The following is a 15,852-nucleotide window of genomic DNA, read 5'->3' on the forward strand; positions in this document are numbered from 1 at the left end:
AACTGCTTTAAACTTACCAAATGTTTTCAGTAAGTATAAATACCAAACATTTGGCGCCAAAATCCTGATGCAAATTTTTAAGCCTTTCCTCTCCGAAGTCCCGCCCCATTTTGTACACCACGCCCTCGGTTCATTCTTCCTGCTCGACGACTCTGGGGCAAACCAGAAAGTAGGAAGAGAAGCTTCTCTGTCATGCGCACTAAGGGCGCTCCCTTTTTTCCTCAACCAATCCACTAGGACCCAGCTTCGTCAGGCGCATTGCGCGTCCTCAAGGCGCGCGCGCGCGCGCGCGAGGCCTGCCGCGCTCATGCGCACAAACTGATCGGCGGGCGCGTGCGGAAGTGAGGAGCTGCGGCGCGGAGGTGGGGCTGCCTCGGTTGTCGGGGGTGGGCGAAACGGCCGACATGGCGCCCTCCGGGAGTCTCCGGATCCCGGTGGCAGTGTTGCTGTTGTTGCTTTGGGGAGCTCCCTGGGCCCACGGGAGGCGGAGCGACGTGCGCATCATCACGGACGAGAACTGGAGAGAGTTGCTGGAAGGAGAGTGGATGATAGAATTGTGAGTGCGGGGCGGTGGGCTGGGGTCCTAGGTCCAAGTCTGGACGCCCCCAGTATCATCCTCATTCCTCTCATGCGGATCCTGGGCTGCCCGGGACTGCGACTCTGAGCTGTGGGGCGGGAGCCCCCCGACTCCTATAGATCCCCTGACTTCTATTGGGATCCTCCACTGCCTTGGTGTCACCCTCTCCTCGTTTCTTCCTCGGGAATGCTCTTAAATTTCCCCTGAAGTGTGCATCCTAGTTGGTTGCTAGGGCTGAGGTGCGCCTGTGAGGTTACATTCAGCTTTGAATTCTCTCAACTTTTCTTCCTAGCCTTGGGGTTGGGGGAAGTGGGTCTCTCTACTTCCTGTATAATTATTTATTTGAGAATGAGTCTTCAGAGACTCACAGACTTTTTTCACCAAACTCTACAAAAGAGGGAATTGAACTGAAGTCTCCTCTCCTTTTCTCTAATTACCCTTAAAAAATAGTCCACTTAGAATGTTATAGTTGGAAACTTTTATTTTAAATTTTATTTTATGAATTAGGCATATTTTAAATGCCAAATAAGTTCAAGTTGGGTTATTTAAAAAAATCCTCATTTCCTTTGTCATTAAATTTTTTTTTTTTTTTTTTGCTTTTCTCTGCCAACATTTCATTTTTTCCTTTGGGTGTGTGTTTTTGCAATGTACTGAATGTTATGGCTTGTTACCCTTGTTTCCTAAGTGGTATTGCATTAAACATGCTGTTTGAATAAAATCATGTCTGTGCTAATTCGTTATAATAATATCCCTTTTGTATCGGTAAATAATAAACTATTTGCCTTTGTTTTTCTCGCTAAATTGGTGGTGGCATTAGTGGTATTAGTAGCATTAGTGATATTAGTAGAAAACACCCATTTTGAGTGTTAACTGGTGATGGACAGGGAAGCGTGGGCTGCTGCAGTCCTTGGGGCCGCAAAGAGTGGGACATAACAGAGCGACTGAAACACTTCTAAGCACTTTACATACATTATCATATTAAATTCTTTACACATTCTGTAAGATAGGTCTTATTTATTGGATTTTACAGATGAGAGACATAGCTTTAATTAATATGTTCAGGTATTGCCATAGTGGCTTTCTTTTTGTCTCCAGAAACTAACACAGTGTAGACATGCAAAGGTTATTAGAACAACCCCCTTCCTTAACAAGATTCAGGTGGGTGTTGTCCTGTATGGTTGGGTTGTCAGTTAAGGAGGAAGGTGGAGGTGGACAACCCCAAGGGAGAATCCAGAAGGCCAGATCAATAACTCAAGTCATAAAATCAAACAAGGCCTAGAACATTAGGGGAAATGTTTATATAGTATGCATATAGTTTGTAACTCAGTGGAACAATTTTCAGAAACTGTTGAAGATGCAGGGGTGAGGAGATATAACCAGGGACATATATATAACCATTGTCCTCAGTAACTTGTTTTAGATTGTACCCATAAGATACTCAACAATTTCATAAACAATGTGTTGAGCAATTGTGATTATGAATTCATATGCAAATTACAATCCAGTATTACTCAAGGAGTTTTTTTATCAACTTAATTGATCAAACTATATCAATATAGCAATCAAAAGTGGAGTATTAGGGGATTTGAATTAGAGCATCTGTATGAAATTAAGAATACATATACCATAGTATTTTTTCTCTTAGCTTACTGAATATGAAGTTAACCCTTATAAAAAGCACCTAAGAAACAAAAGAAACTTGAAAAAGGGTCTAGTATTTCTTATAATAATCTGCTTTTATTACAAGTTAGTTATCTACGTTAAATTTATCTTAATCAGAAATTATGTTACAGAGATACTTTGATTGCAATTCAATTTATTGTTGTGGGCTTTGGCTTTTGTGTGTGGTACTAGTCTTTTTCCACAATGCCGATTACTTTTGGAAGTTTTATTTTCGTAAAATAAGTCAAGAAAATAGAAAATGAAGTACAGAAACTGTATTCTTATTTTAACAGGTATAGGTTTTATTCTAACTGGTTCCATTAAAAAAAAAAAAAACTGCAGTAAATTATGAGATAATATACAATATGGGAAAAGTTGAAAGATTCAGGGCCTTTCATGGGAATACCAGAAAAGTAATTAAAATGCTTAGTATGCTTGGCCACAGATTTGAAAACCCGCGGTTGACCAAGGTCTGGCCAAAGAATTTCATCTGGCCTGCCTAGTGTTTGTGACTGGGTTAAGTTTTGAGGTAGCATTTTTACATAAAAATGAGGGTTTTCAGCTCCTTTTAAATTAGAATAGCCTGCAGTCCTGGTCCAGCTTCCCTGGGGCCAGTGTTCCCCTAATAGCCAAGCTGGGTAGTGTTTCCCGCTTTATGAGGCACGTGTTTCCTATTCACCACAGCACTAGATGCTTCTTTTTTTTCATACTAGCACTTTGCATTTGTGACTCTTGCACATAAAATTATTAAAACTGATGAACCCCAAATTCGGCTTTGAGCTTTCTGGCCCCATTATATAGAGAAATCCAAGGGTTTTTAAAAGAGCTGTTTTGCACATGAAAAAGCCCCCTTGTGTGTTAAGAACTTATTCTCAGAATTACTTTTCTGTGATTAGCATTATCAATTCATAGTTCTTGATTTCCAGAGTGTTAGATTCACATTTAAAACCTTTTCGTCTTCACAGAGTTAAACCACTTTGCTATCTTGTTTTTAATATAAGATTTTCTTTACAAGTTATGCATTTTAGAATTTTTATCCCCAAGTGCTCATATTAGAGTGTTTAACTTTTCTTTTTAAACTGTATTTCTTAGTTATGCTCCTTGGTGTCCTGCTTGTCAGAATCTTCAACCAGAATGGGAAAGTTTTGCCGAATGGGGAGAAGATCTTGAGGTTAATATTGCAAAAATTGATGTCACAGAGCAGCCAGGTACTGTAAGTCTCTGGTTCATTTTGTTTCTTTGCAGGTTAGGATGTGTGTTGATCCTGTTTTCCATGTTGCTGCTGCTGCTAAGTCACTTCAGTTGTGTCCGACTCTGTGCGACGCCATAGATGGCAGCCCACCAGGCTCTGCCGTCCCTGGGATTCTCCAGGCAAGAACACTGGAGTGGGTTGCCATTTCCTTCTCCAATGCATGAAAGTGAAAAGTGAAAGTGAAGTCGCTCAGTCGTGTCTGACTCTTAGCGACCCTATGCATTGCAGCCTACCAGGCTCCTCTGTCCATGGGATTTTCCAGGCAAGAGTACTGGAGTGGGTTGCCATTGCCTTCTCCAGTTTTCCACATTACGTGGTCTAAACTCTGCCTTTCATGAGTTTTATGAACAGCTAGTTAAGCTGATTTACCCACCTCCTTAATGAGGGTTCAGTGTGAAGTGTGTTCCCTGGTTGTGTACGGCAGCTTCATTCTTTTCTGTATTTCTCGAAGGGAACTTGGAAGCATCGCCCTCCCCTCACTCTTGCCCATGTAACTACCTCTGATCTTTTTTCCTTTGCATCCCAGGCCCCAGACAAGTGTGTAAGACATCTGTGAGAACCCCTAGAACCTTGTGGCTCAGGTGGACCTTGGTCACCCCAGCATTTACATCTGTACCAAGCTTAGAATAAGCAGCATGTGGTTGAAGTTCTTTGTAGAGTCCAGGTCACGTTCCCTGACAAATTATCTAAATCTCTGCAATTGGGTTCCAAATTTAATCCGTTAATAATGATTTGAGGATGTGGGCTCTTAATTACAAAGCCCTCATGGTTGTGGCCTCCTGACTTGGCTCCCTGGACAGGTGTCAAGCCCTGCCCTTATGTGATGCTTGCTATCTGTTCTTGGCCACGGTAAACTTGGATTCTTGACTCTGCCCCTATCCCAAATGAGAATAATCTCTACTATTTGGTGAGCACTCACTACTATTATAGATACTGCTCCAAGTGTTTTGCATTTATTTTGTAGTCCTTACACAACCTTGTAGGATAGATGATATCCAGTTTTACAGATCTGAAAGCTGAGGCGTAGATTGGTCCTTTGTCATTTTAGTGTTTAACACGTGGTTAATGTTAGCTTATATTGTTACTGCCCATCTTTTGAAAGAGTCATACTATTTTCCATTTTTAACAATACTTTAGAAACTCTGTGCTTGTTTTTTGATTATCAGATGCAATTTCATTTGATTTTAGACATAAGGCTACAATTATATTGTGCTGTCCCATGACTCATTGCTAGTAATTGCTTTTTTAAAAATTTTATTTTTCCCAATTATTTTTATTAGTTGGAGGCTAGTTACTTTACAATATTGTAGTGGTTTTTGCCATACATTGACATGAATCAGCCATGGATTTATATGTGTTCTCCATCCTGAACCCCCCTTCCACTAGTAATCTTATAGTAGTATAATTGACCAAATGTTTATACATATATATATTCACAAATGTCCTCAATATTCAGATTTTACATACTTTTAAATTAAGATAATGTATAGTATTTTTTTAAGTTGCTTTAAGTATGTAAATGAAATTTCTTTCATTGTTTACGTTTTACAGCTAAACTATTTTTAGGTCTAATTTCATATTCTTTGCCTATTAGTATTTAAATAATCGAGTCAGCTTTTAAGTAGTTAAAGATCAGCCCATGTAAAACCTGTGTGTTCTTTCTTGTATTTAGTTATAATCTTTCTCATTTGTAGGACTAAGTGGACGATTTATCATAACTGCTCTTCCTACTATTTATCAGTAAGTATTTGAAAATTCTGTAGTTATGAGGGATGCATTATGGCATAATCAGAATAGTAGCCTCTAGCCTTGATCATGTTTAAAGAGCATTATATTCACTAAGTTTATTAGAAGGTTTGTTTCGCTTAGTGCTATCTTAGGTACCTTTAGCTGGATGAATGAGGTATGAAATAATCCGTGACCTCAGGGATTTCTAATTGTCTTAGAAAATGACGTGCACAAGAAATAGTGGCATAAGTGATTATGAGCCTAGAGTTGTGGTAAGTACTGTAGGAAATTTGGTAAGGGGGAAAATCGCTGCACTGGACTGGTTCCTGGAGAATATGGAGATTAAACTCAACCTGGGAGGTAGAATTTTTAAGAGTGCAAAGTAAGTGTTCCATCTGAGAATTGTCTCATAAACAGTCATAAATAGGAGCATGGAATGTCCACACATTAGCTCAGAAAATGCTGTAGCTCAGCCTTGGGAACAGTGGTGGGTGAAACAGTTGTTAAATTAGAATAAACACCATTATGTAGTCTTCAGTGTAGGCTCTTTAGTTTGTCTTTATCTTCTAAATTAGCCGTAAGCAATCTTAAATCTCTGTATCTGCCCTGAACCTTAAACTGATTGTTTACTACCAGGAGGCACTTGTCTCCTGAAACAAGAAGTCAGCGATTCTGTGTGTATCTTGATTTTCCTTGTCTTTTTTTTCATGTTCATATCTGTTTCCCCTTTTTATTTCCCCTTTGTATCTGTTTAAATACCTGTTCTCTATAAGTGCTTCTCACCCTTTTCATGCAATCCTTTTCTCCACATGCCCCTTAATTGACTAGTCAGTCTCCTGGCTTTCTCAACACTCCCTGAAATTTTCTAGAATTTCCTGCCCTTTTCTTTTAATCACATTGTTTATTATGCCCATTCCCCTAATTTCTGTCTGTTGAAATCATACTTATCCTTCAAAAATAGCTCAAATGCCATTTTCTCCAAAAATCTTTGGTTTTTTGAGTGGGGGTGGTTTTTTGAGTGGGGGCTAACCTGTAATTTTTTTGGATGGATTCAGTTCAGTTCAGTCGCTCAGTCGTGTCCAACTCTTTGCGACCCCGTGAATCGCAGCACGCCAGGCCTCCCTGTCCATCACCAACTCCCGGAGTTTACTCAAACCCATGTCCATTGAGTCGGTGATGCCATCCAGCCATCTCATCCTCTGTCGTCCCCTTCTCCTCCTGCCCCCAATCCCTCCCAGCATCAGGGTCTTTTCCACTGAGTCAGCTCTTCGCATGAGGTGGCCAGAGTACTGGAGTTTCAGCTTCAACATCAGTCCTTCCAATGAACATCCAGGACTGATTGATTTCCTTTAGGACGAACTGGTTGGATATCCTTGCAGTCCAAGGGACTCTCCAGAGTCTTCTCCAACACCACAGTTCAAAAGCATAAGTTTTTTGGTGCTCAGCTTTCTTCACAGTCCAACTCTCACATCCATACATAAGCACTGGAAAAACCAGAGCCTTGACTAGACGGATCTTTGCTGGCAAAGTAATGTCTCTGCTTTTTAATATGCTATCTAGATTAAGGGCCCTGTAATCTTACTATAAGTAGTGGGGAGTTTTTGCACATGAATGATCAAAATAGAAATGTTAAGTAAGTAGGCCTAGACTGGCAGTGTTATTTAAGGTAGATTGGAAATGGTAAAGATATGGGAACAGGGAGAGCACTTAGGATCCTGTGGCAGCGCTCCATATGTTGGAAATGGGGAGGAGGTTGGTGTCAGGAAGAACACAAAGCAGACTGTAAAGTAGAATCACTGCACTGCACCAGATGCCTCCAGTGACTTAAAGCTTAATGGCTGAGATGATGTGATTATGATTGAAAAGACCAGAAAAATATCTCAAATTGTTCACCTCTAGTTTAATAGTAGCTAATAAATAATAAATGTTAGACACTGTTCTGACCACTTTTTCATGAAGTCATCTTTTTAATGTGTGTATTGTGGCTTAAAAGTAATTTCTGAGATGTATCTACATACCGAATTTCTTTTTATCCTCAGTTTTTACTGAGATATAATTGACATATAAGGTCTTCTCTGGTGGCTCAGTGGTAAAGAATCTGCCTGCTGGTACAGGAGATGAGGATTTGTTCCTTGGTTTGGGAAGATCCCCTGGAGGAGGAAATGGCAACCCACTCCAGTGTTCTTGCCTGGGGAATCCCATCGATGAAGGATCCTGGCAGGCTACAGTCCATGGGGTTGCAAAAGTTGGATACAACCTAGTAACTAAACATCAACAAATTGACGTATAACTATTAATACTTACTATATTCTACAGTTTTATTATTTGGAAGAGCATAATAAAGTCTTAAAGCTTGTGATTGTTTAAAAATATAACCTCTGTGGTTAATGAAATATGGGGCTAAGATGTCAAGGGTAGGTAATTAGTGTAATTTACTACTTGTGTATTGCTCATTGCTGATTTTGAGTATCAGGATTGATTGTAAAATGAGGTTATAGAAATAGCAAAACAAAGTTTATTTATTCAGCGCTAATGTTTACTTCTGATCTTCATTAGTTGTAAAGATGGTGAATTTAGGCGATATCAGGGTCCAAGAACTAAGAAGGACTTCATAAACTTTATAAGTGACAAAGAGTGGAAAAGTATTGAACCCGTTTCATCATGGTTTGGTCCAGGTTCTATTTTGTAAGTATAAAGGGTTTTTCTCTTGTTTATTTCAGAATTAATTGGATCATGTATTTCATGTAAATAAAGCATTTATACTTCATTTTAATTCTAGGATTGTTACAATATGTTCAGATTTACTATGTGATATTTTTAGTTTGATTTTTATCTTCTAAGTCCAACAGGTAGTGTGGTCCTTTTTTAAGATAGAGGCATTCTATAGAATTAACCTGAAAGTCTTGTTAGGAATATTTCAGCTCTTGAATATGGTCATTTGTATCATCAAAATAATTTCTCTAGAAGTGACATAATGGGTAAAGCTATCATTCGAGCTTAAATTTGAATGAGAAGCCTCAACCATATACTGACTTGTGCTGCTTTTAGATTTCACTTCTTGTTTTAATGTGAATGAATTATTCTACCTGATAACTTTTTATGTGAATAGTATGGATGAGCAATGTCTATGGGGCAGTAAGGATTGGGCATAGCAAGAAGGTTTTCTGTTACTTTCTTGGGGAGCAAGGCCTCACAGGTCATTTGAGAGACCTGGGAATATTGAGGTTTTCTGAGGCCATCATGGACTCATCCTAGTTCAGCTAAGTTATCTCTTCCTGTCCTCTTACCAGTTGTGTCTTTGGAGGATGGAGAATTGGAAATATCAATATATAAGAGAATGCTCTGGATTCTGCGCATGCAGGAAAGTTTATCCCTAAACAGTGTTTTAAAATAGAAGTTTATCTTTAGAACCTTTTCCTTATACCTCTGAATTGAACTGTTGGAATTCCCCCACTGAACCACCATGCCCACCAAACCCAAGTAAGGTACCTAATGTTCCTGATAGAATCTAATTAGCACAGGCTGCAGTGAGCCTACACAGTGATTTATGTATTGGTTCCTTGTTCCTGTTCCCATTTTGTGTTTTAAACAACAGAAGCAACATGATTAAAGTACCTTTCTCTGTTAGAGTGAAAATGTAACGGATTTTATTTGAAATCTCCTATCTAAATGATTCTTGCCCTTTCTGATGGAAGAAGTGGGGTTTGGTTGCTTGGAAGTCTCTGTTGACTTCTCAGGGCAGCAGTTCACACCTTTCTTGTTAGACTGAATAAAGGGTACTCCTTCCAAGGGGCGGCTTGGCAGGGGCACCCCCCCCCCCCGCAACGCCAGAGACTGGTGATTGGATTAGGCCATTCTGAGTACAGGTGCTCTGGCTTATGTGTGAATTAGTATGTGTTGGTGGTGCTGCTTATGCTAGAGAGAACCCACAAACCTAATTTTTGGAGCATACCTTTTTTCTGACTGCCTATCAAAATTACTTGGGTTTAATTATGTGAAAAATAGTTATTCTTACTTCGGTGGTGACTTATTTCTTAGGTAATTATTTTGTTGTTATTAAACTGTATCAAACTAATACTGTTGTAAGTTCTATTTAATTTTAATATGAAAGGAGGGTAATCCTTAGGTGAGAAGGATCGACTCAGAAAGTGCTCCCAGTCTTCCTTCAGGTTCCCTTCCTTATGTGTTCTTTGGAGGATTTTAAGGGTGAATGAGTTTCCTTTTGCTTATAGTGTGCCTAACATCAAACTAGCTGGTTCCATAGAGCTCAACCCGATTCACAGTACATTGGAGAAACCATCAAGTGAAAGGTTAAAGGCAAAACAACAGAAGAAAAGGAAAAAAAATCAAATGTTTTGTTTGAGGATATTACATAGTGGCAAAAATTCATAAACTGTTGATTTTCGCTAATAAGCCTTCTATGGGCCTGAAATCACTGATGTATCACTAACCTTGAGTAATATCACCAATAAAATCTGTTGTGCTGGAAATTATAGAGTAAAAAATAGAAAATATAGATAATACACAGGTATTCTACTTCAGAGCTGTGTATCTGACTTGGTTTTTCTTTTTAATTTAGGATGAGTAGTATGTCAGCACTCTTTCAGCTCTCTATGTGGATCAGGGTAAGGGCTAAAATTTATTTCTATTTTAAACATTTTGACACTGTCACTTTTTAAGAAATGGCTATGATTTTTAGTTTATTTTTTTTCTTTTGATTTTAGACTTGCCATAACTATTTTATTGAAGACCTTGGATTACCGATTTGGGGATCATATACAGTGTTTGCTTTAGCAACTCTGCTTTCAGGACTATTATTAGGACTTGTAAGTTCTTCATTTTTGGAGTACTAGGAAGAAAAATATTTTAGAATTTTGTAATTTAATTGCTCTAGCTTTTTATCATACACTCAGGTTCTTATGTTTATTTTTGCAGTTCATGATATTTGTGGCGGACTTCCTGTGTCCTTCAAAAAGGCGCAGACCCCAGGCATGCCCTTCCAGTAAGTATATCTTTAAATTTTTTTACTCACTGTAATCCCATTCACTTCTGTAATAAACACAGTCACACACATGACAGGTTGCCTTTCTAGCTAGGGTTTCTAAATTCGGAGTAGTGGCAGAAGAGAGATACATATTTCATGTAAGAATGACATGACAGCCCAGTGCATTTAGGAATATGATAGTCATTATTTTGGCTTTTATAGTGTGGAGAATTTTAACACTGCATGTACCTTAACAGATATTTGTTAACCATTGACCTGATGTCAATTTGTTTGAAAATTCCATAATATTCAGAGATCCATTTGAGTATATTTGGGTCAAAAAAAGTTGAATATATTCTAGTCTTGAAGTCATCTCATTGATAGAGTGACCACATTTGAGGCTTTTTCTTTGTATGTTGGTCAAGTCTAAGTTTTTCTGTTAGGATATTGGGGAAAGTGATTCCTGTCATTGCTTTAGGAGTCTCATTAGCTGTGTATTTTACTACAAGATGGGAATTAGAATATTCACTGCTGTTTATCTTAATATAATTTTATCTAGCCATCATTTATTTTTAATTTTGAAAATTATGCTGTTATGAAGGCCTTCTTATTTACTGTTTGTAAAGAACTTTCACTTTCTGTCATCCTATTTGCTTTTCAGCAGCTCTTTAAAGTAGACTGCACAAGTGATACTCTTCCTATTTTGTGATTGAGGAAACTAAGGCTCCGAGAGATGAACTGTGTTTCCAGGTTCACGCAGAGATGAGAGCTGAGAGTAGAACCTAAATCGAACTCTTAGCCTGACATTTCTATTCTGCTGCCTTCGTGACTTAGGACTTACTGAGGTCAAAACTTCTGAAATGAAATAGAACAAGTGCAAAGTCATAGAGAACTGAGCAATTTAGAAGCATCTCAGTGAAGATGGCAGTTAAATATTCATTGTTGAAGAACTGATAGGGTTTTAAAAAAATTTCTTAGATAGTTGCACCGATATCAAAAAGCATGCATGGAGGGGAGGGAATAATTGTATCCACCAAGGGCCACTGACCTGTAGGAAAAAATATAATAAGTGCAGATTACTTATTGGACAATTAAGTCAGTGAATGTATGTTTTATTTATATTTTTTGCTTAGAAAACCTTAAATCTAACAACAGAGTTGTCTTAGGTAATTTGTTACACTGCTGATGTTAATCCATACTTTAATGTGATATTGCCCCTTCTACACCAGGCTTCTGGATTTGAGTTGTTTTCCATTTTGTGTTTTTGGCTTAGATTTTAAGTTGCTGGGAAAAGACCCAACTGAGTCTAATTTTAACCAAAATAGGAATTTATTGGTTCATGTAGTGAGGAAGCCAGAGGACAGAGTTGACTAAATCCTGGGGCTCAAATGTTTCTGAATTGCTCAGTTCTCTATGACTTTGTGCTTGTTCCATTTGGGGCTCTTTTTAGTCCTGAGCATAGAATAACTAGAGAAAGCTGTAGCTCATAATCCCAGAGTAAGAAGGAAATATACTTCTCCCTATACTCACCTATCTTTTGAAAGAATTCTGGTGTACTCTGCTTGTGTAGAAGGCTCACTTTATTTTTTTTTTTAAAACTATAAATCAGAATTTCTCAGCATTGACACTGTTGGTCTTTTGAGCTGGGTAATTCTTACTTGGACAAGCTGTCTTTTGTACATTATTGAATGTTTAGCATTATCCCCCTGGTTGCCAGTAGCACTGCCCCCCTCAGGTGTAGCAATCAGAAATATCTCCAGACATTGCCAAGTGTTCTAGCAGAATCACCCCTGGTGGAGAAGCATTGCTGTCAACTGTTGTTTATACTCAACTACAACTGCATGGGATGGGGCATAGAGAAAGAGTTAACCCAGTAGAAAGAGATATGCCAGACAGAGCAAACAACAGATTGTCCCCTGTATGGGAATTCCTTCCTGTGGTCTCTTCTACCTTATACCCCTGTGTTCTTCCTGCTCCATTCTGTATTGCCTAGGATTAGGGACAGTCTTGGACCACTGAACTGAGAAAAACTCATTAGCCAGATTCTGTGTTCTGTATCTCAGTTACATGGTTCTAAATGTTCTAAGTTTAAGGTAACTTGCAATAGTTCCTATTAACAGCTGGGGTGGGGGTGGGTAGTGTGTGTGTAAATACTAAAAAAGTAATTGAGCTGTATACTTAAGATAGGTATATTATGTTGTTTGTAATTATGCCTCAGTAAAATTATATATATGGAGAGGAGGCGGCACATTTATGAATCCAGTTAAAAAAAAAAATCGTGTCTAGGAAAATAGCTTTCATCTGATTCCTGTTTGCCTGCGAGCTGAAACAAGGGTACTATTGAAGTTTGTCTTAGTATCCTTATTAGCTAGAAGATTTAATAGTAAATTAATATAGTTTTATTTAATACAGTCTATTTTCTTATAGGCATCCATATTCACAGCATTAATTCTGGTTCATTAATTTCTGTTCAGTTTATGAATAGGTGGGTAATAAGAATGAATTCGGTAAGTAAAATGGACCTTCCAGACCAGTTATTTTTACAGTATCATTTGTTCTTGAATACAGCTTTTTCCTTTTGGAAATCCAAACATGATTGATAAGTCATTGCCAAAGTAGTTTATGGGCATATGAATTGTATCTTGATTGTACTCTAACACAACTCTAATACATCAACAACAAAACACTTCTGGCTTTTATCTTTAAGGAAAATTACAACCAGAATCTTCTCAACCTTTGAAAAAAGTGGAGGAAGAACAAGAGGCTGATGTAGAAGATGTTTCAGAAGAGGAATCTGAAAGCAAAGAAGGAACAAACAAAGACTTTGCACAGAATGCTGTAAGACAACGTTCTGTGGGTCCTTCACTGGCTACAGATAAATCCTAGTTAATTTTTACAAATATTTTCATATGATTTTGCCAGAAACAGAAGATCAATCATTTTGGTTTGAAGTGAACTGTGACTTGCTTGTACATTGCAAGGTTCAGTCTAGATTGTCATTAGGTTGAACAGTCTACCTTCTGAAAATAAAAGTAGCACTGTGAAAAAATAGGATTTGAAAACAATATGGTGGTTCAAACAGTTCTTTCATTTTTTGGAAAATCTGGTGCCAAGCAATAAGATTTCTGTATGTTTGTTTCATAATAACTTTCAAGTCTGAGTTGAAAATTACATTTCCCAAGTATTGCATTATTGAGGTATTTAAGGAGATTACTTTAGAGAAGAAGATTTCTCATTTGATATAATTTTTCTCAGTTTCACTGTGTGAAGAGAACATATTTCCCATTAATGGGAACTTTGCCCATTGTCTCAAGAAATGTGTATTTCAGTAACAACTCTGAAACCCTTTATCTCCTTTCAAGTCCAAAATTTATTCATATTTTTAGATTATGCAACTAATAAAAACTACCTTACTTTAATTACAGTTTTCTACCCATGATAATACAGGATATGTTTAGAGAGTTTATAAAGGTTGGTTGCCTTTTTTGTTCTCCTGTGTTCAGTATATGATTTGTATTTTTCTTACCATGGGTTACATTTTTTATTTTCCAAATTGGATAATTTCCTGGAAATATCTTTCATGTTTTAATAAATTGTTTCAAACTGAAGTTTACCGAAGAATACTTAAAGTGAAAAGCCATCTGATAACTTAAAATCTTGGCTACTTGTTTCAGATTTTACATCCTTCTTGTTGAACCTGTACTTGAACTTCTTTTTTTGGATGTGAAGGTGAACATTCCTGATTTTTATTTGATTTTGTGGAAAAGCCTTGGTATTTCTATTTTGAAAATTCACAGAAGCTTAATATGATATGAAGTTAGCATTCTACTCAGGAAAAAGCATCTTATAGTGTGTGTTTTCAATGTATATTTGTCCTCATCCAAAAAGTTCTTAGTTGATTGTACAAAGTCAACATATGTTTGATGATTTAAACTCAAAGTTTTATGTTTTTGAAAAGACAAACTGTATTCTCTACTTGCTATTGTGGTATTTCACAGATAGGTATCAGCAAGATGAGACATTTAATATATTTTTACTCCTTAAAGAGAGTAGTTTTCACCTTATAGCAAAAGAGGAAGTGGGCAGAATTGTGGGGTAGCAGTATAGAAATGTATTAGCTGCAATAAAAGGAAAAACCATAGATACTCTGAATGGATCACCTCTCTGTTATGGTAATAGTTTCTATAATGTCCCCTTTAAAGGCCTCTCCTTTAGAATATTAAATATTCTACCACTGAAGAGTTTGGATGTGTAATAATTTTGTGATGCTTTAGAAAAATCTAAGCACAAAATAAACTTTTCTAAGTGCTTCACTGAAGCTGAAGACAAGTGTGATTTCTAATTGATGATTGATTAATATTTAATATTTAAATATTTAACTGATGCTTAATATGTATTTAACAGTGTTCAAGTGAATAGTGGTGTCACTGTATACATACTTGATACGTGTAATCAAAAGGCTAGAGTCACATATATCTCGTTATCTGAGATGATAGAGAAATGCTGCTCATTAATTAAGCATTCTATTTTTCTAGTCTTACACATATATTTTTAAGTAATTAAGTGATTAAAAAATGCAGTATGTACAGAAAGTTACAGGTAGACTGAACATGTAAACTTGATATTTCAGAAGAGAAATGTATCTTGTATTACTTCAGGATTCCCAATGTAGATACCTGAATAGTCCATTTTCTCTCACACCAGAGGCTTACTTACAGAAACTATTGGGATCGTTTTACTTTTAACAGATACCTTTTGTTTCTGCATTGTTTTAAAGGACTCCACATGGCAACTAAGCTCCAGATCATCTCACGAGTGAATAAGATGCGGTATCAGCATCCTGGGGAACCCTGTTCCCCTCCCTGCCCTGGGCATTCAGCTCCATCATTGAAGTATTGAAATCTGATCATTAGAAAATATAGCATTTACTATGTACTGCCTAAATACTTAAATGAGCAAGACTGATAAAAGTTTAATGATTCCATAGGTAACATTTTTCATTCATTGAGTATTGGAGTGGTGCTATTTTTCTGTGATTATTTAGTCTACTGCAGTATGGAGAAGGAAATGGCACCCCACTCCAGTGCTCTTGCCTGGAAAATCCCATGGAGGGAGGAGCCTGGTGGGCTGCAGTCCATGGGGTCGCTAAGAGTTGGACACGACTGAGCGACTGCACTTTTACTGTTTACTGTCATGCATTGGAGAAGGAAATGGCAACCCACTCCAGTGTTCTTGCCTGGAGAATTCCAGGGACGGGGAGCCTGGTGGTCTGCTGTCTGTGGGGTCAAACAGAGTCGGACACGACTGAAGCGACTTAGCAGCAGCAGCAGCAGCAGTGTGTGATAACTGAGCCTTATCTGTCATTCAGTTGAAGGCTCAGAGAACTGGCAGAAATAGGTAAAGTTTGAATCTTTCGAAGATTTCATGTGTTGTGTTTTTCTTCAGTGTGAGTACTGCACATCTAGGAATTTATATATGAAAATACAATTTAGAATTCTCCTATCAGAAATTGCAACAAATGCTATTAAGAAATAACCAGAACTCAGTACCTGCAGTCCTGTGTTATTGGGTAATATATAAAGGTTATTACAGTAAATGATGCTCTTGAAAGAAATTTTCTTTCAAGGCAATTGTTTCTTTATTGAACCC

General features: G+C 37.6%; 1 protein-coding gene across 1 annotated transcript; it reads left to right on the forward strand.

Moving 5' to 3' along the window:
- Positions 1-299: 299 nt before the first annotated feature.
- On the forward strand, positions 300-14,521 carry TMX1 (thioredoxin related transmembrane protein 1). Its single transcript, XM_065940882.1, has 8 exons — positions 300-556; positions 3,332-3,447; positions 5,186-5,231; positions 7,776-7,904; positions 9,799-9,844; positions 9,944-10,045; positions 10,155-10,221; positions 12,911-14,521. The coding sequence occupies exons 1-8, from the start codon at positions 405-407 to the stop codon at positions 13,087-13,089; spliced, it is 837 nt and encodes a 278-aa protein (XP_065796954.1). The 5' UTR covers positions 300-404; the 3' UTR covers positions 13,090-14,521.
- Positions 14,522-15,852: the final 1,331 nt, after the last annotated feature.

Source organism: Muntiacus reevesi, chromosome 7 (assembly GCF_963930625.1).
Source record: "Muntiacus reevesi chromosome 7, mMunRee1.1, whole genome shotgun sequence".
NCBI classification, from domain to species: Eukaryota; Metazoa; Chordata; class Mammalia; order Artiodactyla; family Cervidae; genus Muntiacus; species Muntiacus reevesi.